Source organism: Nomascus leucogenys, chromosome 23 (genome assembly GCF_006542625.1).
Source record: "Nomascus leucogenys isolate Asia chromosome 23, Asia_NLE_v1, whole genome shotgun sequence".
Taxonomy (NCBI): domain Eukaryota; kingdom Metazoa; phylum Chordata; class Mammalia; order Primates; family Hylobatidae; genus Nomascus; species Nomascus leucogenys.
This window is the reverse complement of record NC_044403.1, coordinates 11,856,756-11,881,858: the sequence shown is the minus strand read 5'-3', so window position 1 is coordinate 11,881,858 and position 25,103 is coordinate 11,856,756. Positions and strand designations below refer to the sequence as shown.

At 37.5% G+C, this 25,103-nt stretch overlaps 1 protein-coding gene across 3 annotated transcripts in view; it reads right to left on the bottom strand.

Annotated features, from left to right (window-relative positions):
• ST8SIA1 (ST8 alpha-N-acetyl-neuraminide alpha-2,8-sialyltransferase 1) overlaps positions 1-25,103 on the bottom strand; it is a 129,370-nt gene that overhangs the window by 21,154 nt on the left and 83,113 nt on the right. For all 3 annotated transcript variants that reach the window (XM_030804470.1, XM_003265592.4, XM_012502468.2), the window contains one exon: positions 24,647-24,739. In XM_030804470.1, coding sequence (XP_030660330.1) covers positions 24,647-24,739 — 93 coding nt within the window. The remainder of the gene's footprint in view (positions 1-24,646; positions 24,740-25,103) is intronic.

The window sequence follows — 25,103 nt, the reverse complement described above, 5'->3', positions numbered from 1 at the left end:
AAAGTTTATTAACATTTAACAAACTTAAGTAAACAAACTTAACTTATTTAACTTGTTTTATTATTGGGTTAATTTTAACACACTAGTCCACACCTTTTAACATCACACTGAAGGAGTTTCTTGTAATGAGGTAGGGCAGTTAAATCATCCCTCAGAATCTCCAGGGGAATTGTTGTGCTAGATCATATGCTAAGTTGGAAAGCTTGGTCCAAACATGTTCAGCAAGAAAAGCTGCCTCATGAGGGAAAAACTGTAGACAGTAACCTTTTGCTCTACTCGAGTATTTTTATTTTGGTAATGGATTTACATTAGAAAATCTCTAATTTTCCAAAAAGAAAATCTCTAATACTTAAAGAAGTGAGAGAAAAGACGTTGAAGAACTTATTATCTTTATCACAGTTAACAAGCAGTAAAAAGTATTCATTTGAAATACCAATAATATTTTAATTAAAAGTAGCACTCTATGTGAGAGAAGTGTAAGTAATCTTATTGACAGTTAACTAGAAAAAGACCATATATATATATATATATATATATATATATACATATACATATATACATATACCTGTATACACTGTATCTCCAGGTTTTTGTTTTCTTTGGAAGCAATCACTGTACTCGTTGATTTATTTATGATTGATAAATAAAATTAGTTTCTTTACATTTTAATATTAAGATTCTAGTCATATACTTTAAGCCAAATATTATATATACACACATATATTTATATATTACCCAAGAGAAACACATAAATACACAAATACCCCTAAATTCAAGTCTAAATGACTAGCCTGTGCTACCTCTAGTATTTCGTCAGCAACTACCACTCATGCCTGATGTGAAAAAGCCAAATTTAGAGGGAAATTAACAAGCTTTTTTGGGATCTCTTCAAACCCTAAAACAGTGAAAGAAACAGCCATGGATATATTTATTTTCTATTCATTCATGTCCTCAATACTTCTTTCATTTATTTAACAAACATATGTTTGCTTGTTTTGATGGGAAACGAGAATTATAAAATTAATTTATGTTCATTTTAGGAAATGGAAAAGGTATAATTAAGAAAAAGAACAACTCCTACAGTTTCATGCAAGTGTTTAACACACTGCCATATTTCTCAGGTGTTTTGTCCTCTATATTTTACATAGATGAGATCATGCATTATATACGCTTCTATTTCATGCTTTTTAAAAAAATGTTTAATCAAAAGTATTTCTGAGTCATTTAAAGCCATTGAATATATTTCTTATAATTTGAATGTTTAGAGTATGGTGCATATATGGACTGGATCACAAAATAATCATTTCAACCTCCTTCTGTATCTTCCTGTAGTCCAAAGTGGAAAAGCTAAGAACTGCCTTTCTCAGACTTCTTTATAGCCGGGATTCCAGCTGTGATGCTGGCGCAGCCAATGTGATGTACCTGTGTGAGTCCTGACTTCTGAACTGGGTTAAATGAGGAGACAGGGGCCCATTTTTCAAGCCAGATTCTGATTCAAGCAGCATGAGTCTGGAGTGAGCAGCTGAAGTTGTGGCTTCTCAACGTGGCAGGGATTCTGATTCTGACTGATTCTGCAGTCTATTGATTGCTAGAGACGTTCTGTCGTTTGGAGCTGTTTTCCATTTCCTTAATCAAGAATCTATTTCTTCACCCTCTCGACAGCTGTAAAATCCCTTTAAATAAACCCGTTTATGCTTAGGCTAGTTAGAATGAATTATATTCTCTGCAATATCCTTAACAATAGCATGTTTCTAATTGTGCAAAATAATACTTAATTCTGTTATATCTTCTTTTGCTTTCTACATCTTTATCCTTTATACATTGCTAGATTATTACTTTCTGACTTATTTAGAAGTGTTATTATGAATTCAAAAGGTAGGAACATTTTCAAGATTCTTGATACATGTCAATTCTTTTGTTTTCCTAAAAGAAAGGTTGTACTAATTTATACTCCCATTAGCAGTGCATGAGAATATACAGCAGCATTATCATTTCTCTTTATTTTTGCTACTTTGGTTGTTAAAAATAGATAATTTGCTTCCAGCTCTAATGTGAGTATATTTATTAATATGACTGAATACTTATTTTACAAGCCATCTGTATTTACTCCTTTGTGACTTTTCCACCTCTACATCCAATTATCTCCTGAGACAATATTTTTCATACCTGTTTACATATCATCTTTATAAATATATAAAAATATATTTATATTCTTTTTTTTTTTTTTAGATGGAGTCTTACTCTGCCGCCCAGGCTGGAGTGCAATGGCACAATCTCTGGTCACTGCAGCTTCCTCCTCCTGGGTTCAAGTGATTATCCTGCCTCAGCCTCCTGAGTAGCTGGGATTACAGATGCACACCACCAGTCCTGGCTAATTTTTGTATTTTTTAGTAGAGATGGGGTTTCGCCCACCTTGGCCTCTCAAAGTGCTGGGATTATAAGCATGAGCCACCATGCCTGGCCTATTTATACTTTATCTTGGTATCTCTGATGCAGTTTTTTCCCAAATAATTGTTGGTTTTTAGATTTTGTTTATGTTTTTGACAAGAACAAATTTTAAATTTTTGGAGTCAAATGTATAAATCATTTCTCTTTGATTTCTGTCAGCAGAAAGTACTCTATCCTCAAGACAAATAAGTAGTCACACTAATGCTTTTAATTTTTGTAGTCTGTTTCTTACATTTAATGTGTGAATCCTTCTCTTGGGTCAAATCCTTGTACTGATCCCCAGAAAGTTCACATCCACCCAGAACTTCAGAATGTGACTTTATTTAGAAACAGGATCTTTGTAGATGTAATAGTTAAGTTAAAATGAGGCCACAGCACATTAGGGTGAGCCCTGATCCAATGACTGGCAGCCTTATAAAAAGAAAAACAGCGACATAGATCATACACAGGAAGAATGCTGTGTGAGGACAGAGGCAGAGATGGAGTGCTGAGTCTATCAGCCAGGAAAGCTACAGATTGTTAGACACCACCAGAAGCTAGGACGATGTAAGGAAGGGTCCTCCTCTAGAGCCCTGGACACTTCACAGAGAGCCTGACCTTGCTGACACCTTGATTTCAAAATTCTAGCCTCCAAAATTCTGAGAAAACAAATTTCTGTTGTTTTTGTGGTTTGTGGTAATTTGTGGTAGCAGCCCTAAGAAACTAATAAAATGATTATATGGTTAATTTTGATATATGGCCTCAGACGAAGATTTAAGTTATTTTGTGATCAAAGAGTGAAATAATAGGTCCAGATCCTAATTATTAGGATCTGATCCTACTAGTAGCTGGATCCTAGTAGGCACGTGAGGACCAATTGCTCACATTTCTCCTATTAAAGTAAATTAAAATGGAGACCAGGGCTGAGGAATTCTTGAGCAGACAAAGCCAGTCAGAGCTCATAAGTGGCCTTAACCTTGCTTGATTTGCAAACATAAGTGAAACAAAACTTGAGCTACTAATATTTCTTATAAACACCTATTTTAAAGAAAAATGAAACTGGCTTGATCTGCAAACATAAATGAAACAAAACTTGAGCTATTAATATTTCTTGTAAACACCTATGTTAAAGAAAAATGAAACATTTTAAGCTCAATTTATCAGAAGCCACCAACTAACAAACTGATGGTTATGTAACTAAACACTTTTCTGCAGGACAGACCAAATAAGGCAACTCTGTAACTGTTACCAATCAAATGTTCTCTTGCTTTATTTCAGCGTTCACCCCATAAAAAGCCTTCTCCTTGCATTCCCTCTGCAGAGCCTGAAACCACCTTTGGTTTGGTGCTTTCTGAAACAAGAACCACTATTTGCTAAAATAAACTCTTTAAAATTTTAGTGTACCTCAGTTTACCTTTTATCACTCCCTAACTCCACATTAACATCACAATGGTAGCTTGACTTGGCCGTGGGGGCGGTACTTACATCATGTACATCAGCAAACACTAAAAATGAAGGCTTTCTTCCCCACCCCAGAGCTGGTTTTGAAACATTTACCAGCACACCGTTTCAATCTGTATACTTTTAATTGCTTTTGAATTACTATCAGTATCTTATACTGCAAATTCTTATTCTTGAATATTTGGCTCTCAGCTGTAGTGGATATTCATAATACATATGTATATAGTACATACTTTATATTAAAAAAATTCAAGAAGAATATTTGAGAAATAACCTTTCTGAACCCTCGTATTATATATATGACAACTTGGCTAGACTTTTTAAAGAATCATTCACATCTTGGTACTTACCATGACATCTGTCCTGAAACTTAGTGATAGGGAAAAGTTTGAAGCTACCTTGACTCTTACTCCGTTGTAGGTAAATCACATTTTTCTGATTGGATGCTTGTAGAGTTTTTCTCTTTATCTTTGAAGTGTAAAAATTCATCACAATATGTCTAAATGTGGGTCTTTTTGCATTAATTTTACCTGGAATGTAACTAAGTACTTCTGTCTGTGGACCCAGTCCTGTTTCAGCTCTGGAAAGCCTTTTGGCCGTTAAAACTTTTTTGTTTTTCTTATTGGGTCTGATGATTACTTTTTTAAATTCTTTCTTGATTCTTCTTCAGAAAACTTGTCATCTTTAGGATGAATCTCCTTTCCCTTTCCTTCATCTTTTTTTTCCTCATTATATTCATCTCTCTGAGTTTTTTTCCTCGACATTCTTAAAATGGAAATATTATGGGGTTTACTTTCTGCACTGTAACTCTGCTCTTTGCAACATCCAACATGAACTTTATTGCTTTCTTTGCAATTCTGCCTGCTCTCAGCCATCTCTCTTTTCATCTCAGCTTTCAGCTCATCCTTTATTCTAATACCTAACCACTCTGTGCACCTAATGGGTCAATTCTTATTAAGTCATCAAGCTAAGGCTTTGAAATTGTTTCTATTTCCTCTGCAAAAGCAGGTTTCTATGTGTGTTTTTCCTCTGAGTCTCTTTTGTTTGTTTGTTGTTGTTGTTGTTTTTCTTTTCTTTTTTCTTTTTTATTATACTTTAGGGTTTTAGGGTACATGTGCACAATGTGCAGGTTTGTTACATATGTATCCATGTGCCATGTTGATTTCCTGCACCCATTAACTCGTCATTTAGCATTAGGTGTATCTCCTAATGCTGTCCCTCCCCTCTCCCCCCTCCCCCCACCCCACAACAGTCCCCGGAGTGTGATGATCCCCTTCCTGTGTCCATGAGTTCTCATTGTTCAATTCCCACCTATGAGTGAGAACATGCGGTGTTTGGTTTTTTGTCCTTGTGATAGTTTACTGAGAATGATGTTTTCCAGTTTCATCCATGTCCCTACAAAGGACACGAACTCATCATTTTTTATTGAGACAGAGTCTGGCTCTGTTGCCAGGCTGGAGGGCAGTGGCGTGATCTTGGCTCACTGCAATCTCCGCCTCCCAGGTTCAATGATTCTCCTGCCTCAGCCTCCCAAGTAGCTGGGATTACAGGCACCCACCACCACACCTTGCTAATTTTTGTATTTTTAGTAGAGACGGGGTTTCACCATGTTGGCCAGAATGGTCTCAATCTCTTGACCTTATGATCCACCCACCTTGGCCTCTCAAAGTCCTGGGATTACTGGTGTGAGCCACCACACCTGACCTTTCCTCTGAGTCTTTAAGTCACATTTTCTGTGTTATAAAATGTTTTGAGGCCAGGCGCGGTGGCTCACGCCTGTAATCCCAGCACTATTGGGAGGCCAAGGCAGGCAGATCACGAGGTCAGCAGTTCGAGACCAGCCTGGCCAACACGGTGAAATCCCGTCTCTACTAAAAATACAAAAATCAGCCAGGCATGGTGGTGGGCGCCTGTAATCCCAGCTACTCGGGAGGCTGAGGCAGGAGAATCGCTGAACCCGGGAGGTGGAGGTTGCAGTGAGCCGAGATGGTGCCATTGCACTCCAGCCTGGGTGACAGAGCAACACTCTGTCTCAAAAAACAAAACAAAACAAAAAAACAAAAAAAATATGTTTTGAGGTGTTCTATATCAAATTTTTTTTCTATTATTTATCTTAAATAGTAGAAAAACAAACATAAAGCAAGAAACTTATTCCAGAACCATATTTGGTTTCAAAAAGGTATATATGGTATCCTTTTATCTTCAGGCACTTATCATTTGAGTATTTGTGCATTTTCTTTCTTAGACCTAGACTTACAAAGAATGCCACAGTGCCAAGTCCTGAGCCTGGTTTCTCATGTCTAGCAAACAATCATCTAAAATTTTTGCTAAACTGAGGGAAGATCTTCTACTCCAACTGACAGGTTGTCTGATGATGGTTAGGGAGTCATATGCAGAATTTAATTTTTCCTTTAGTGATAGAAATAAAAATTGCACCTCCAGCTGCACTGTTCTAAGGGCTCTTCTTCTAATCTTCCCTCCTTGAATGGTTTCCTAAAGTCTTTACACAGCTCAGCCTGCAAAGTGATACTGCCTCTACTTTTCACTCTCTACCCATGGCAGTTTTGTGTATTGTGAAGTATGGTTGTCAAGTGGATAAGGAAAGAGAAGAACTGATTAAGAGAAGAAAGGGCATGGCCCTAGCCAGCTAAGAAAAGAATTCACACAGCTTTGGGATTTTCTGTGTTTCTTTGCCAGTGGATAGAGTGGGGTTGAGTCACAGTCTTTTCCCATCTTCTTCCCAGATTTCTGTGCTATTCTGGTTCAGCAGGCTTAGTTTAGGATTATGACTCTCAACCCAACCCTCTCCTTGCTGCAGTTAGTGGAAATTCCCTGCAGATTCTAGCATTTTATTTTTCTCTTATCCTATTTTTCAGTTCTCTTGTAGATTTTTTTGTCTATGTGTTTATTTATGCTAATTTAATTTAAAAGTTGGAATATAACATTTCACCAGAATGGCACATACTAACCCAGATACTTGCTAATGACTCAACTGTGTTAAACACTCTGCTAGATACTGAGAATAAAAAGATAAAAAGAGACAGAGTCATTGCCATTGGAGAGCTAATCCTTGGAAGGGACAATACAAAGAAAGACTCTAGGCAGAGGACACTGCATGTGTGCAGAGCTACTGGTGAGTGTGGTCCCTGGAGAATGACAAGTGATACTGGCATCTGAAGAAAGTAGGAGACAGTGGTGGGGATGATGACCCAAGATTCCATTTAAAAATTAATGGGGGCTGGGCGCGGTGGCTCATGCCTGTAATCCTGGCACTTTGGGAGGCCAAGGCAGGTGGATCACGAGGTCAGGAGTTCAGGACCAGCCTGGCCAACATGGTGAAACCCTATCTCATCTAAAAATACAAAAATTAACTGGGCATGGTGGTGGGCATTTGTAATCCCAGCTACTCAGGAGGCTGAGGCAGGGGAATCGCTTCAACCTGGGAGGCAGAGGTTGCAGTAAGCCGAGATCGCACCACTGCACTCTAGCATGGGTAACAGAGCAAGACTCCATCTCCAAAAAAACAAAAAAGTAATGGGGAGCCAGTGAAGAATATTGATTCTGGATTTTCTGGATTTTAAAAGACAAATCCATACTGTAAAAAAACAGGGGAGGGGTGTTGAAGGAAGGTCTTAGGACACTATTTTCAGCAAGGAATTAGAATAGCCTGAACAAAGACAATGGCAGTGGAAATAATGAGACAGTAACAGAGTTCATGGATAATATAAAAGTGATATCAACAGTGTTTTGTAGATTAATAGATAGGGATGATGACAGCAAGGTTGTACAAGAATGACTTCAAGGGCTGAGCATGGTGGCTCATGCCTGTAATCCCAACACTTTGGGAGGCTGAGAGGGGAGGATCACTCCAGGCCAGGGATTTGAGACCAGCCTGGGCAACACAGGGAGAACTTGTCTCTACAAAAATTAAAAAATTAACTGGGCATGGTGGCATGCGCCTGTAGTCCCAGCTACTTTAGAGGCCAAAGTGGGAGGATTGCTTGAGCCCAGGCGGTCGAGTCTGCAGTCAGCTGTGATGGCACCACTGCTCTCCAGCCTGAGTGACACAGCAAGACCGGGTTTCAAAAAAAAAAAAGAATAACTTCAAGGTTATCCACCATGGTGGCTTGAAAGATGGTGCCAATAACTGTGATGATGACTACAGGACCAAGGATGGTTTGATGGGAGAGAAAAATTATTCACTTTAAGGACACATGAAACATGAGGTACCTGGGGATTTCTAAGTGGAGTTGGCCAGTAGACACATAGCTGTCTGAAGCACAGAAGAGATTCAAGGCCTGGGACAGGTCTGAACTAGTGGTAGTTCAACACTAGGGAACACCAACATTAAGGTAGCAGATAAAGGGAAAACCAACAAAGGAAGCTAACAAGAAACAGTAAAGAGAGCTGTGTTGGGACATAGGGTGGAAAGAATATCAAGAATGCAGAAACATGTGTTAAGTGCAGCAGAGATTAAGTAATGTAAGTACCAATAACCACTAGTTTCACTCGTCCAGGACTTTAAATCTCTCTTTCAAAATATTTATTTAACAATTGTTCAAACAAATAGTGTCAAGCTCTTACAAAATAATGCTCTTACACAAAAATCAGAAAACTTCCATCTAATGAGAATCTGTTATGAAACCTTTGCCTTCTGGAGTTTTAGTGACATCAGGCACATATTATGATCTAGCATATATTTGAGGAATGAAATCTCTTTTTTCACAGAATTTGTTGCCATGAGATGTAAACCATGAAAAAGGCAACCTTCTAAGAGCCTCTAGTCTTACAGGACAGCTATAGACGCTGAATCCTGCCCTCTCTGGGGCTCTGTAATACAAAAGAGTAGAATCTGTTTCCCATTAGTTCTCCAAAAGCCATCATTAATCTTGTGGTAGCAAGGTCAGCCCTAGGAATAACTAGCTGTATAAATGGAATGATGTAAAGAACATGAAGGATTCCTTTCCAATCCCCCATCTAAAATTCCCTGCCCAGCCCCCCACTCCCAAGACAGTCAAAGTGTCTGCAGTTTCTCCAGTTAAAGAATTATTCTATTTCTTTAAAGCATTTAGTTTCCTCAGGGTGGCTCCAGTTAAAATGCAAACCACAGAGAGAAGTAAAACATTACCCCTTATAAACTACTAACATTTCAACAAAGTTATGTTTATCAAATGACTCACTATCATCTTGAATAGAGTAGAGACTAGACATTGAGTTGAGAAGATCTGAATCACAGGGCACTGCTGAAGGACAGGCCTCTTGGAACCAAGGAACACCACATCACTGGGAATGGGAGCAAGGATACCACAATTGGGGAGGGGGTAATGGAAAGCAGCAGTCCCCAGACTGTTGTTTTTAACCCACATTTATCTTTAATAAACATTAAGATCTCTTGGGCCACTGCCTCTGCAGATTCTGATGTACTTCCCAGGGAAGGTGAGGCCTCTTCTAAGAATCACATATCTGCATATCCCAAACAACTAGAAGTATGTTGGTGAGCTTGATGTTTTGTAAGTTGAGTTGTGAAAATAAGTGAGCATGAATATTTAAATATATAATTACATACTTTATAGATATAATTATACTTAATTATATATAAATATATAATAGATATAATCATACATATATAATATTATATATTTAAATACTCATATTTGGAAAATTTAATGAATTTCCAAATGAATTAAATGAACAATGTTGCATGTGATTTTCCAAAGACTCATGCCCTGCTGGAAATCCTGACTTGACATTCCAACTGTTCCATGATCACCACCCTATCACTAACACCTTCATTCCAAAACAGGGAAGAGACTAATAATTTTATCAAATTAATTAGAATAAGCTTTTTTTTTTTTTCCTGAGCTGAAGAGTACCACGGAAAAAACTGTAAGATGAAATGATAATTTAAAGTAGAAAAACCAGCCCATGTGGGAAGAAAACGCTTGGCTAGAATAAAGAAGCATAAGAGTTTGGGATGGCCAAGGATAAACTAATTCTTCTACTTTGTGCTAATGCAATAAGCTTTTTTTTTTTTTTTTTTTTTGAGATGGAGTCTTGCTCTGTCACCCAGGCTAGAGTGCAGTTGTGCGATCTTGGCTCACTGCAAGCTCCGTCTCCTGGGTTCACGCCATTCTCCTGCCTCAGCCTCCCGAGTAGCTGGGACTACAGGCACCCGCCACCACGCCCAGCTAATTTTTTGTATTTTTTAGTAGAGACAGGGCTTCACCGTGTTAGCCAGGATGGTCTCGATCTCCTGACCTCGTGATCTGCCTGCCTCAGCCTCCCAAAGAATTAGCTTTATTCTTAGACTGGGTTGTTGTGGTTTTACAAATGTCAAAGTTTAAAAGACAAGAATAAGAATCTCTTACGTGTGTGTTGACTAGGTTTAAAGTGCGGAGAAACGCTGCCAGTTGAATTTAGCTACTGCTATGGAAAGGAATGGTTGCTAGGGTTATTCTCATAGGAACCACAAGGAGACAGGAGACCCACAGGACACGAGGAGGAAGGAACAAATCCCTTTCCCCTTTCAGCCTCCCATAGTGTCCCTCTAGTGCCCCCAGTTGGAAACTAGCTGGTAAGGGGGAAACGTGATTTGTAAAATCCTGGTTTCAGCAACACAAACCAGGGTATGTGAAAGTGGTTTTGCAGCTGAGAGGCAATAAGCTACTAAATAGCACAGCGGTAAGGCTGAGAGCATAAAAACTTGTTGGGAGATGACTGCAATTATTCGGCAGACACATGGACCAAGGTCGTGACAGTGGAAGAGGTGAATAATGGTCATAAAATATGAAAGTAGAGCCACCGTAATTTAGCAGTGGATTTAATAAAATAAGCCAGTGGGGACTCCAATTCAAGATTTTTGAGCTGAGCAAATGAAAAATGGAGTTTCCATTTCTTTGAGATGGGGAAAATGACAGAATACACAGGTTCGCAGAAAAGGGGGAATTAGGAGTTCTGTACTGGTTATTTTAAGTTTGATATTCATATTACATATCCAAATAGATTAGACAAGCTGGGAGTTAGGTATATGAGTCTGGAGATAAAAGAATAGGTCTCAGAGTACAAATTTAAGAGTCATCAGAGGATATACATATAGTATTTAAGCCCTGAGACTGGATAAAATCCTGTAGAAAGTGAATAAAATAGGCTGGGCGTGGTGGCACATGCCTGTAATTCCAGCTACTCAGGAGGCTGAGGCAGGAGAATGGTTTGAACCTGGGAGGCGGAGGTTGCAGTGAGCCAAGATCTCACCCCTGCACTCCAGCCAGGTGACAGAGAGAGACTCTGCCTCAAAAAAAAAAAAAAAAAAAAAAAAAAACTAAAATAAAAACAAAAAATAAAATGGCAAGAGAATCTAAACAGTGTTGACTTGGAAACTAAGTGAAGTAAGTGGTTTAAGGAGAGAAAAATCAATGTGTCACGTGTTCCTGGTGGGTCAAATAAGAGAACTAACAACTGCCTACTGCAATCGGCAAAGCAGAATTAAGGAAATAACTCAAGAAAAATTTCCATAATGAAAGGACATAACCTTGCAGATTGAAAAGGTCCACTGCATGCCAGCACAATGAATGAAATTAAGCCAATCACTAGGCGTATCACTGTGAAATTTCAAAATATGAGGCGAGGAAGAAGATCAGATTAGAACGCAGGAGTAAGTAGACGTACAGGTCATACACAAAAGATCAGGAATCACAATGACATCAGTTTTCTCGGAAGCAACACTGAATCTGAGAAGAAACATTGGAGGAACATCTTTGAAATGCTAAAAGGATTTCCAAAGTAGAAATAAAATCCCAGCAAAAATATCAATCAAGTGTAAGAGTAGAGTACTGTGGTGGCGTATTTTTTTTTAACATTTACCGAGCATGCATTCTTTCACCCTTTCATATATTCTGTTACTGTCAGAATCTTTGAAATACAGAGTACAGAATCATAAATCACTCTTTTTTGTCTCCCCAGGAGTTTCACTCAAGTATCTCAAGTCAATAAATCCTCCTTTTCTCTTTTAAATGGTAAACTCATTATTAACCTCTTGGAATTTTCTTGTTTTCTCTTCTCTCCCAGTAAAACACGGGCAAGCTGCTATACCAACCATAAACCTCTCCACAGTATCTCTTGAACTACTTCTCAAAAAAAAAACCAAAGACCTAGGTTCAAGTGCCTAATCTGCCACTTAATAGCTGATTGAAGCAAATCATCTAACTTGTCTGTCACAAAAGTTTTCACTGAAAAATCAGGATAATGCTAATACATGCATTACTTACCTCTCAACGTATCCATTCGATGTGCCTCATGGTTGTGCAGCGCTTAGTATTTTCTTTTATGTGCCATGCTTCCTCCAAATATTCCGTTTCATTTTCTATCTAATCATTTGTATTTCAGAGGAATTAGCAGATATTGTTTATTTAAAACAAATTATATTTTATCAAATATAATATATTATTTGGCTGGGTGCGGTGGCTCATGCCTGTAATACCAACACTTTGAGAGGCCAAGGTGGACGGATCACTTGAGGTCAGGAGTTCGAGACCAGCCTGGCCATGGTCTCTACTAAAAATACAAAACCCATCTCTACTAAAAATACAAAAATTAGCCGGGCATGGTGGTGGGTGCCTGTAATTCCAGCTACTCAGGAGGCTGAGGTAGGAGAATCACTTGAACCCAGGAGGCAGAGGTTACAGCGAGCTGAGATCGCACCACTGCACTCCGGCCTGAGTGACAGATCGAGACTCTGTCTCAAAAAAATAAAAAAGATATTATTTACTAACTATAAAGAAAAAAACACTGCCAATAAAACCATGCCTCAGTGTTTTTATAATAGTATTGTGAATAGTCCTGTACTAGTCTCTTCTTGCTCTGGCATTTTTCATGCATTCTAAGGAACACAACAATTTTTCCTGCATTCATCTGCATTGTCTAGACAATCATTTTGCACACATCTTAGTAACTACTTAAAATAAACCGTCATCCGCTGGTGGTTATTTTCTTCTTCCTTTTTTATGCTGCTTTACAAGAAAACATAAAATTGCTTCCATTATTTCTCTGAAGTAATTTGCTTACAAATCAAATTTACATCCCAGGCTTTGTTTCCACCTTTATACACAATAGATATTCAATCTTTTTGGAGATATTTTAAATGCCAATCAAACTCAACATGTGCAGTACCAACAATGTGCATAATTTAATTAGGAGGACAGCATAGGAGCAGCTATGAGCAAGGTGACAAATATGTACTCCCAGTGCCAACTATGCCTCAGCTTCCAACTGGACAACAGAGGCTGTAAGAAGCAGCTGTTTCACAGATGTTAAAATATTAAAAACTTTGCAGCTCACAATCAATAAAATATGGTAATTTAACCATGTGGGTAGCACTTCCTTTTTCTGCCTTTCCCTTCATTTGTATTTGCAATAATATTTATCAGATATGATATCTGTCTGACTAATTTATATTCTGCCCTTGTCAACAATTTGCATTGTGATTCTGATTCTCCTTTGTCTCATTACTGTGTGTATGTGCACGTGTGTGAGCGCATGTATTGTGTGTGTGCAGGGTGTGTGTGTCCAAAGAGATTCAAATATGAAAGCTACAGTGGAAACTTCGGTTAAAAATACATATCATGATTTATAAATGCAATAACACTAAAGCTCTGATTTTTAAAATTCTATTAAACAAATTAAAGCAACTTAGTAACAGAAACATACAGATATGTTCTCATAATTCCAGTTGGAAAGAAAACTTTTTTAAAATAAAAATATTGTTTTAAACAATATATAATCCAATGCAATACAATTAGTAATCATTGAGACTATATTCTATTTAATCTACATGGTTTCTATTCTCCAATAAAATGAATTACAAATACAAATTTAGCAATAAAGTCATTTTTATTTTAATAAAGTAATAGAAATATTCACATACTAATAAATATTACTGTCATCCATTTTCATGAGGATAATGAAGAAAGTTCATTAATAGCTGGACAATCTGAAATCACTGAATACATAATCAACTCTGCAATGAATTGTTCACAGATGGACCCCTACCATCTTGCTCAAAGAGGCTCTTGGCATATATGGAGTTGGTAAGATAATTAGCCAGTTTCACACTTTACACTTAAAGTTTGCCTCCTACAGTCAATCATGCTGTGAGGGTGCCCACAGTAATTCACAAGGAGAAACCATATGGAAAGCCCTGAGACTACAGGAAGGGAGATGTTTGTCCAGCCGCGGCTTCTCCAAGCCTTTGCCATTTCAACTCCAGCCACCATGTGAGAGATCATGAGACAGATCTGTTCAGCCTAGTTCTTCCTGAATTCCTGACCCACAGAAACAGTGAAAGATACTAAAATTACTGCTGTTGCTGCTTAAGACAAAAGGATGACTTGTCACTAAGAAGTAAAAAATTGAAAGAAGAGCTAAAAACACTTCAATCTCCCCCTCCTAACTTATGCAATGTCATTTTCCAGTATTTTAGTTGTCTTTTGTTTTGATCACACAAATCATCTGCAAAAATAATGTAAGATAGTAATTATTTTATACAGATAAAATTGTTTAGATTTGTTGCTATGTTTAGCAATTCATTTGCATGCCAGATGTTTTTTTCTGGAGTAACATACTCTTCTTCTGAGATATATTCTTCAGATTTTCTCCCAATGAAGGATATTTGGAGGTAAAAAATCTGTGTCTGTTTTTTAGAAAACATTTTCTATTGAAACAACTATTGAAGAAATAGATTGCTGAATATACATTTCTATGTTGATAGTTTCTCTCTCAGCACTTTGAAGATACTCTTCCACTGCTTCCTGATGTCCATTTTTACTGTTAAAGTTTGTTTTTAGTATAATTATTCTTTTGCAGGTGATCTGTCTTTCTGTGTGCTTTTATAAGCTTCTTATTATCTTTAGTTCTGTTTCACTAAAATTGTCTGTTTGCATTTTTAAAAATTTTAATTGATCTGCTTGATACTTTGTGTTTTGGATCACATTACTTTTTACTTATGGATCACATTAATCATGAATTCTGGAAGAGTTCCTATCTCTGTTTTATAGTTCCACAATTCCACTTTAACATACTCCTTCTCATTCTATCCTCCATGTTTCTTTGTCTTGCCTTTATATTTTCCATAGCCTCATTATCTGGAAAATTATTTGCTCTGTCTTCCAGTTCACAAATTCTCTCTTCAGTTATGTCTAATTTGATGTCTTTCCATTTCAACAATTAGATTTTTCATTTCTTAAGGTTCAATTTAGTTCTTTTTCAAGTCTACCTATTTAATTTGGATATTCTCTTATTGGCTTCTCATTCTTTTTATTTCCTATAAAGATTACATATTTAGTAATCTACTGCATCTGACAACTCCAATAAGTTCTCAGGCATTAAATTCATCTGTTACTTTTTGTTTGATTTTTGTCTCTGAGAATTTACATTATTGATGGCTTGTGTGCATTTTGAGTGTTTGCTTATGAGCTATCATTTGTTTGAACATAGTATATGAGAATTCCATGAGCTTTCTTCCAGAAGAAACTTGTTTGCTTCTGTTGGAAGCCAGGGGCTGCTACTGACCTGGAACCACAATAGGCTCCTTCTCAGGACTTAATATGGGACACCCATTAACATGGTGAGTCCAGAGATTGGTCTCTTTTCTAAGTTTTGGTACCTGACTTTTAGAATTCACACCATTTGGTCTGGTTTTTGTTCCCTCATTTTCTGTTTTTGTTTTTTTGTGGGGAAGGTGGGCATGCAGATATTCTTGGAGATTTCTCTAAATCTGATGAGTACAATAATGTATTAAATAATATGTTTTATCCAAGAACAAAATGTACTGCAACAGGAGAGTCCTCTTGAGTAGCTACTTTGGATATCAGTCAGAATAGCTTCTACTAGATGCAGTTACATTATCTCATTTATATCTCTCAACAGTCCCCAAGGTAAATAATTTTTATACTCAACTGACATATGGTACATTAAGTAACTAAGGTTACATAGCTAGTAGGCAGAAACACTTACTAGCACTAGCACTATAATTTGAAAACAAATCCGTTCTAATCAAAACTTGTGTTCTTCACTGCTATGTAATATTGCCTCTCAGACACCAACTCCATGTATTCATATTTTTAGGGGCTTTTCTTTTCTATCTCCTCCTTGCTATCTCTAGTTGCAGTTTTATTTTCTGCCTTCTAATTCCCTTATTTCAGAACAGATGTTAGAATAAATAGCTATCAATGACTTTGAAGCCTTGATACAAACACTGATAAGCTGCTCTGAGTTTGGAGGAAAAAAAAAAAAGAAGTCAGACAGCAAAAGAGATACAGAAGTTTTAGGAACACAGTTTGAAACATTCATGTACAGTATGTGTACATTGAGTTGTACACAATTTTAAAGATAAATTGCTGTAATCTTGGACCCAAGTTATTTTCCTCAAAGCTCAAGTTATTATTTAAAAAGTACATTAATGATATAAACAATTGTTCCCCCTGTGATTATCTCTACATTCTCAATTCCCTTTATTAAACTTAGAGGCACTAACCATTGGATAAAATCTCTTCTACTTGTATGGGAAGATATTCCTCAGGTGATACCTCAAAATAAATACTGAGGTCTCATATCAAGTCCCCTTATTGAATTAAAAGTTATGCATTTACAAATTTTAAAAGTTTAACTCCACCATGATTTTTACTACATTTGTTCTAAATACCTTTCTGTTTCCTAGTTCATGCCAACTCTTTTTTTTTTTTTTTTTTTTGAGACCGGGTCTTGCTCTGTTGCCCAGGCAAGAGTGCAATCATGGCTAACCTTAACCCTAACCCTAACCCTAACCCTAACGCAACCTTCTGGGCTCAAGCAATCCTCTCACCTCAGCCTCCTGAGTAGCTGGGACTATAAGAACACGCCACCATGCCCAGCCAAGTTTTTATTATTTTCTGTAAAGAACATTTTGTATAATTTCAGAAGGTAATATGCTTTGTATCTGTGTCCACACCCAAATCTCATATTGAATTGTAATCCCCAATGTTGGAGGTGCGGCCTAACGGGAGGTGATTGGATTATGGCGATGATTTCTCATCAATGGCTTAGTACCACCCCCTTGGTGCTGTCCTTGCAATAGTGAGTGACTTATCATGAGACCTGGCTGTTTAAAAGTGTCGCAGCTTGCTCGCTCTCTCTTGCTCCTGCTCCAGCCATGTGACGTGCCCGCTCCCCCTTTGCCTTCTGCCATGATTGTGAGTATACCGAGGCCTCCCTAGTTGCTGAGCAGATGCCAATATCATGCTTCCTGTAAAGTCTGCAGAACCATGAGCCAATTAAACCTCTTTTCTTTAAGAAGTACCCAGTCTCCGAAATTTATTTTTTGAGATGGAGTCTTGCTCTGTCACCCAGGCTGGAGTCCAGTGGCACGATCTCTGCTCACGGCAAGCAATGTGGGAATGGACTAATACAGAAGGATTCCCTCAAATTTATAAAATCCCTTCCGTGGACACTACAACCATGGACATGTCTGCTTCTGTGAGCAACTTCAGGGTTTGAGGCCATCTCATTCAACTTTGTATGTCATGTCCCAGAGTAGATTTCAAGAAATATTTGTTGGCTCTCATTTTATTCCTCCTCCTCCCCATAAATTTCCAGATCTTCAAATATATATGTATACTTTTTCTAAAATATATTTGCTCAAGACCAATCTGACAGTCTAAAGAACTCTCTTTTCCAAATTCAATTTCCATAATTTTTGTTTTTCTATTTCGCAAAAGAAAGTCATGCCTCCTATTATCCCAAATATTATAATGATGCATTGCCCCAAAGGATAAAAGCTGCTAGGCCAGCAAACAAAGAAACATTTCCAAAATACATACCTTCTGAGGGAATATCCCCTGAACAAAAGCAAAAACTTATTTAGAAGAAATAGAAAGGAGCTGTGCCTTATTTTATCCAGGGGACAAACTCTTGACAGTTCCCCATACTGTATATGTTGAATAATTAAACCTGAGAAGTGGGTTTATATTAAACCCAATATAATTAAACCGAATAATTATATTGGATTATACTGTAACACTTATTTGAATTAAAGTAGTCCATCTTTTCTGACAAAAAGTTAACTTAATAAATTAATTTGACAAAGTGACTGATTTTGCCATGAGGAAATGTAACATCGGAAGAACTAGATCTGCACTTCTGAAATTCTGACAATATAAAGCATATGTATATAATGCCCTGAAAAGTCCACACTTGGCAACAATTTAACCTATGCCACAAAAATTAGGTTAATTAAAAATAATCAAGGAATCATGGATTTAAAAAATCTTTTAAAGGATATTTGAACACTAACTTCACCACTACAAAATATAGCCATGTAACAAAATGGCACTATATTCCTTAAATTCATAAAAATAAAATAAAGAGTATTCGAACAAAAATGTTTTAAGAACAAGGGCTACAGATGGTGCATTGATGAAGGGTAATGATATGTATGAATCCTCTGCCTTCCACCTGCAAAGGCCAGCAAAGGAAGAAAAAGGATAATAGCAAGGAGTTTAAACATCCAGCTGCCAGATTAAAACCACCTCTCCTCTCTTCGCCCATAAAAATTCAATCAAAGGATGAATGTGACTGCAAAGCCCTTTCTAATCTTATGTCTCAGGCACCCTAACTAATCTTTTTGTTCCGGGTACTGTCAAGAAGAATGCACTCCAAACAAGATATCCTAACAAAGGCTGTAGCAAAGCTCCTTCTTACTGTAGCAAAGCTCCTTCTTACTGAGAATTTCTTTTAGATAGAGTAATAAGTATTACCTTCTCTAACTTTCTTTTTGTCACTATAATTATGAGTGCCTCTCACATATGTATGCTTAATTTTTCTAAAACCTGTTTTATCTTGTTACTGATATTTTCTAACAGAATTTTACAGTGAAAACTCTTAATGCTTATAACTTCTGATAGAATATTTTTAGGAGAATCAAGATTTTGGAGACAGCTATGAAAATTAGCATTTCCACTGCACATCTTTGCCCAACGAGTTTAATTTTTCATCACATGAAAGTACAAAATAACTACTGATGTCTTAGATTTGCACAGCTTTGACAGAAGACTACAAGATATGAATATCTAATATAAATAAGGTAATCTTCTAATATAGAAATACATCTTGCCTTTCTCACTTCAATATTATTTCCTCCATTTTACTGTGCCATGGTAGTAGAGAATCATCTATATTTTAATCCCTATATACAAGTGTTTGCACTTTGTATACCACCCTGTTTGCATATACTGCTAGCCACGTGAACAAGATGCTACGAACACAGTCTCAGCTGTATTTAACCAAAAGTTTCCAGCACTTGCTACCTGTTTGATCCCTTCTATAAAACAAAAAGTTGATAACTGATGGCTTAAAACATTGTATTCCAATTCGAGCACAGAGCCTCACAACACTAACAGTGGTGCTGATAAGGCTTTAACTATGTTTCTATTCAAATATTTTTATTGGCCGGGTGCGGTGGCTCACACCTGTAATGCCAGCACTTTTGGAGGACCAGGCAGGTGGATCACCCGAGGTCAGGATTCAAGACCAGCCTGGCAAACATGGTGAAACCCTGTCTCTACAAAAAATACAAAATTAGCTGGGTGTGGTGGCACATGCCTGTAATCCCAGCTACTTGGGAGGCTGAAGCAAGAGAATCTCTTGAACCGGGGAGGCAGAGGTTGCAGTGAGCCAAGATTGCACCACTGTACTCCTGCCCAGGTAAAAAGAGTGAAACTGTCTCAAAAAAAAAAAAAAATGTTTGTATCAATCCTTATGTTCAAGACACTGAGATCCCTTTTATACAGAACTTACACTCTAATATACTTCTCTGGAACTCAATTTTGTCAAAAAAGCAAACAGAGAAACTTTAAAATTAACTATAAGTTGTGTAGTCCTCCAGCACTTAGTATACCTTTTTCTTATGTTTTTAGTAAAGTACATCTACTGAAGAGTGCATCTAACATACATGTGCAGCCTAAGCAATCATCATGAAGGTATATCCATGTTACACCAGCCTGGCCAAGAAAAAGAACACTTCTAGCAATCCAGAGGTCCCATTATTCTACACCTGAACCCAATACTCTTCCTACCCTGAGAAGTGACTATTGCTCCTTATAGTTTTACTTGCTACATTTTTGTCCCTAGCCATATTGTTAGTTGGTTTTATTTTTTTATTTTAAATTATTATTATTATTATTATTATTATTTTAGAGACAGGGTCTCACTCGACAGACTTTGGTGCAGGGCACAAACAAGGCTCACTGCAGCCTCAACATCCTGGACTGAAGCAATTCTCCTGCCTCAGCCTCCCAAGAAGCTGGGACTACAGCCACGTGCCACCATACCCAGCTAACTTTCGTATTTTTTGGTAGAGACGAGGTTTTGCCATGTTGACCAGACTGGTCTCAACTCCTCAGCCAGTCCACCAGCCTCGGCCTCCCAAAGTGCTGAGATTACAGGCGTGAGCCACCAGGCCCAGCAGCTTTATTTTTAGGTCTTAACCACCTGAAAATAGTTTTTGGTATAAGTTATGAGGTAGAGGTTTAATTTAATTTATTTTTTTCCCATGTGTAATCTAATTATCCAACATCATTTTGGAAAGTTTATACTTCTTTGCTATTCTTGGCTCTTCATATTTATATCACTGATATAAATACGACATCTGTCATATATACTGGCTTATATCTATGTGGAAATATTTAGAAGTATCCTATTCTGTTTCACTGCTCAGTTGGTTTATCCCTTCATCAGAGCCACATTGTCTTAATTATAATAGCTTTTCAATAAGTCTTAACATCTTATAGAGCAACTCTGCCCATCATTTTTTCTTCAAGAGCTTCTTTGCTATTCTCGGCTCTTCATATTTCTACATAACTTTTTAAGTTTAACACACATATACACACACATGCATCATTAGGATTTCTATTGGAATTTCAATGAATCTGCAGATAGATTTGGGTAGATCTGGTGCCTTTAAATACTGAGTCTTTCAATCATGCACATGGTATTATCAGTACATCTAATCAGGTTGTCTAAAGTGTCTCTCAATAAAATTTCATATTTTTTCCAAAGAGGACTTGCTTTCTTGTCTAATTAAGTGTATCATATTATTTTATTCTATTGTAAATGCAATTTTTTCTTGTCACAAAATGGAATTGGTGTACACATATTGATTTGAACAGAAATCTTGTTACATTGAATACATTTTTTAAAATGAAGAAACTTTCATTCACTTTTACAAAATTATTTATAACCTGTGAAAATGCTACTGTCTCCTTTGCAACACATGAATCATGGAGAAAGGTCAGAGGGGGGGATGGAGTAATGTTGTGAAATACATATTTGATCTTCGACCTCGTAACTCCTAAAATCTTTAGCAACTCCACAGTGATACCTTTTTGCATCTTAAGGAGTTGACTAACGGCTGGCAGCCCTATGCAGCTTCAGAGTGTGGGGCTGGTCACTGGAAAGAATCAAGGCAGGATTCTAGGGTTGGGACTTCAGCCCCACTCCCTGACCTCTGGGGAGGAGAAAAGGGTTACAGGTTAAGTTGATCACCAGTGGTTAATGGTTTCATCAATCACTCCTGCTAATGAAGCCTCCATAAAAACCTGAAAGGACAGGGCTTGGAGAGCTTCCAGATGAGAAGGTGGAGGTTTCTGGGGGGGGTGGTGTGCCCAGGGAGGGCATGGAAGCTCCATGTCCCTTCCCCCATCCCTCATCCTATGCACTCCTTCATCTGAATCCTTTGTAACATAATAAACCAGTAAACGTAAGTAAGTGTTTCCTTGAGTTCTGTGAGCTGCCCTAGCAAGTTAATCAAGCCCAAAAAGAGAGTTGGGGGAACCCCACTTGAAGCCAGTCAGTCCGAAGTTCCAGAGGCCTATACTTGTGACTGGTGGGGGTGGGGGGTAGTCTTGTGGGACTGAGCCCTCAATCTGTGGGATGTGACACTATCTGTAGATAGCATTGGAATTGAATTGGAGATACCCCGCTGGTGTCTGCTGCAGAATTGATTGTTTGCTTGGTGTGTGGGGGAAAAACACAAACACATTTGGTGGCAGAAGTTTTCTATGTTGATTATTCTGGGGAAACTCTATTGTCTCCTTGTGCAACACAGGGATTTCAGAAAAAGATCAGAGGGTGTGATGGTGTAATATTATGAAATAGATATTTGAGATCGTTGATCTCATTTCGTAGCATACAACGCCTAAAATCTTTAGAAACTCCACAGTGCTATCTTTTTGCATGTTAATGAGTTGATTGAGGCCCTATGCAGCTTCAGGGTGGGGGCTGGTCACTGGAAAGAGCCAGACCCCCCAACCCTGGTTCTTTGTCACAGTCTTCTGTGTTGTAGTGTGAAAGCAGAGGAAAAAGCAGTTTGGGTTTTTTTTCTCTCAGAGATGGTCACTGGTTGAGAGCACGGGCTTTGGAATAAGAGAGGCCTGGGTGAAGTCCCAGGCAATTATTAGCAGCTGTGTGCATGAGCAGGTTCCTAGATTCACCACATCACAGGTTTCTTCTGTCAAATGCATAAATTAAAATAGTTTCTGTCTATTAGGATTGTTTCAAGGATGAAGTGAGGAACTGCCTATAAAGGGCACAGAACCTGGCACACAGCAATGTGAACTAAATACTTATCAATGTTAGTAATAATGATTCTTGCTTGTCCATGCGTGTTTTCTTCATAGTGAGCTTAAGTCTTAACCAACAGTACTACTTTCCTCTTCAAAATTTAATTTTTGACCCTGTCCTTCCTCCATTTGTATTTATATTTTTCCCCCAAAACAATCTCTCCCTCTCCCTCCCTCCCTCATCTCCTTCCCTCTCTCGTCTCCTTCCCTCCCTCCCCTCTTTCCCTCCCTCCCTCATTTCCTTCCCTCCCTCTCTCCCTCATCTTGTTCTAAATCTTGCTCTGAACATTCTTTTTCACATTCCTTTTTAAATCTTACACCAACTCCACATATTCGGGTAGAAAAACAGAATCTTCTGGTCCTCGATACAATATATTGAATGTTCCATTTCCCTCCAAAGGAACATGTGTTCCTTCTTAAAAGTTATTTTATTCCTAAATCAAAATAATAGTCAAAGATGTCACCTTTTGGGGAAACTGGGTAAAGACTATGTTGAACCTTCCTGTAAATTGTTTTTTGCAATTTTCTGTGAATCTATAGGTATTTAAAACTAAATTGTTTTAATAAAAAAACTTCTTGTAAGTGTTCTCTTATTTCTTCTTTGTACTTTTCTGTTTGATTTCTTATAATGAACATATATTTGTGTTGAAAAACAATAAAATTACTCTTATAAGAACAAAAATAAATACATTTACATGGATTACATTTCTAAATATAAACTATAAATGCATTAGAAGCATTCAGGATATTTTTTTCATGGGAGGAGCATCAGAGTAAGAAAGATCATCCAAAGAAAGACTGTTTTTATAAAAGAAGCCATAAAGGAAAATATTTACAAGTCTCATCGCATAAAAAATTTTAAATTGCAATAGAATATAAATTAAAATACATGTGACAGGCTAGAATAAAATATTTGATACAAAGACTTAATATCCATAATATAGAGTTCCTATAAATCAATAGAAAAATATTTTTTAAAGCAAGTCGAAAGTAGGCAAAAAATACAAAGGAGCAGAAGAAAAAATACTAATAGTCAATACCACTCAGCTCTTATTATATTCAGAAAAATGCAAATTAAGTAAAATATAATGTATCCTTTTTTTCCACAAATAGTATTGTTTTACATATGGGTAACAAGCAGTCTTATCCATTACTGAAGATAAATGGTACATTTGGGGAGGGTAATTTAACAATATCTCCCAAAATTAAAAGCTGATTGCATTTCTAGATATCTATTTTATGGGAATACTTATGAACCAAAACAAGTAGTGCCACGTTGTGAATAAGTGAACACACATGCTGTTCACTTGGACAGGACTTAGATGAAAAGCACCTGGGCCCAGAACATCTGGATATTTCACTCCTAATTGCTAGGAACACAGGAGGACCTAAAGCAATGCTTGATTCCTCTTTACTCAGAGATGGACTCCTTCTCTACAATGAACGGTCCTTGGAGAAACAGCTGATAGCTTGCTGATGCATTTCATCAATTAGAGACCGACCACCTCCCCTGCCCCCGAAGCTCCCACAGCAGCTTCCAAGATTCCAGGCAATTTCAAGATTTCTGGAATTGATGCTAGAACAAGAATTTTACATCTCCTCTCCCAAATATGATTGAATATAATATAATGTAATGTAATATAGTATACTATAACCACATATTCTTGTACATTCTGACAATATTGCTATTTTAATGCATGCATGGATTGGCCAAAGCAATGTAATGGATTGGCCATTGCTTTGTTTTTATTCTTGATATTAATTCAGTTCACAGTTGCCAATCAGTAAATTGGGACTGAAGCCAACAAACTGAAAAGTAGCAGTAATGAGTAAACAGAATATTGTGCTGCTCTTTGAGCAAAACAATTGATCTTCTTGTTATTTCTATCATCTTTAAAGGCAAGAAACAGAATCCCAGAGGAAGCATAAAATATTGTTTGGATTCCCATAATCCTGCTTTCTTTATTTACAATTCCCTTCTTCATCCTTCCTGCCTGTCCAGATGGTTTTCCTCTTGATTTCCCAAACTGAATTATGCTCACTGCCTTTGAGATGCTAAGTACTTGAGAAGACTTCATCTTCGTTCATCACAAACAGAAGTCATAAACTCTTACCTTTGCCGAATTATGCTAGGATTAGCTGTCACTAACTGACTTTTGGATCCAACATCCTTAGTGTATTCACTTGACAAAGGAGGGAGATTGCATCTAGAGAAACAAGAACAAACATTTTGGAACAATTTGCATAGTTTTAAATCATCAGTTAGAATAATACAAATAGAAATTTTATTAATTGTAGCTCAATTCACAAGTAACTGTTTGGTTTTTATTATTATTATTTTTTTTTGAGACGGAGTCTCGCTCTGTCGCCCAGGCTGGAGTGCAGTGGTGCGATCTCCGCTCACTGCAAGCTCCATCTGCCAGGTTCCCGCCATTCTCCTGCCTCAGCCTCCCGAGTAGCTGGGACTACAGGCACCTGCCACCACACCTGGCTAAATTTTTTTGTATTTTTAATAGAGACGGAGTTTCGCTGTGTTATCCAGGATGGTCTTGATCTCCTGACCTCGTGATC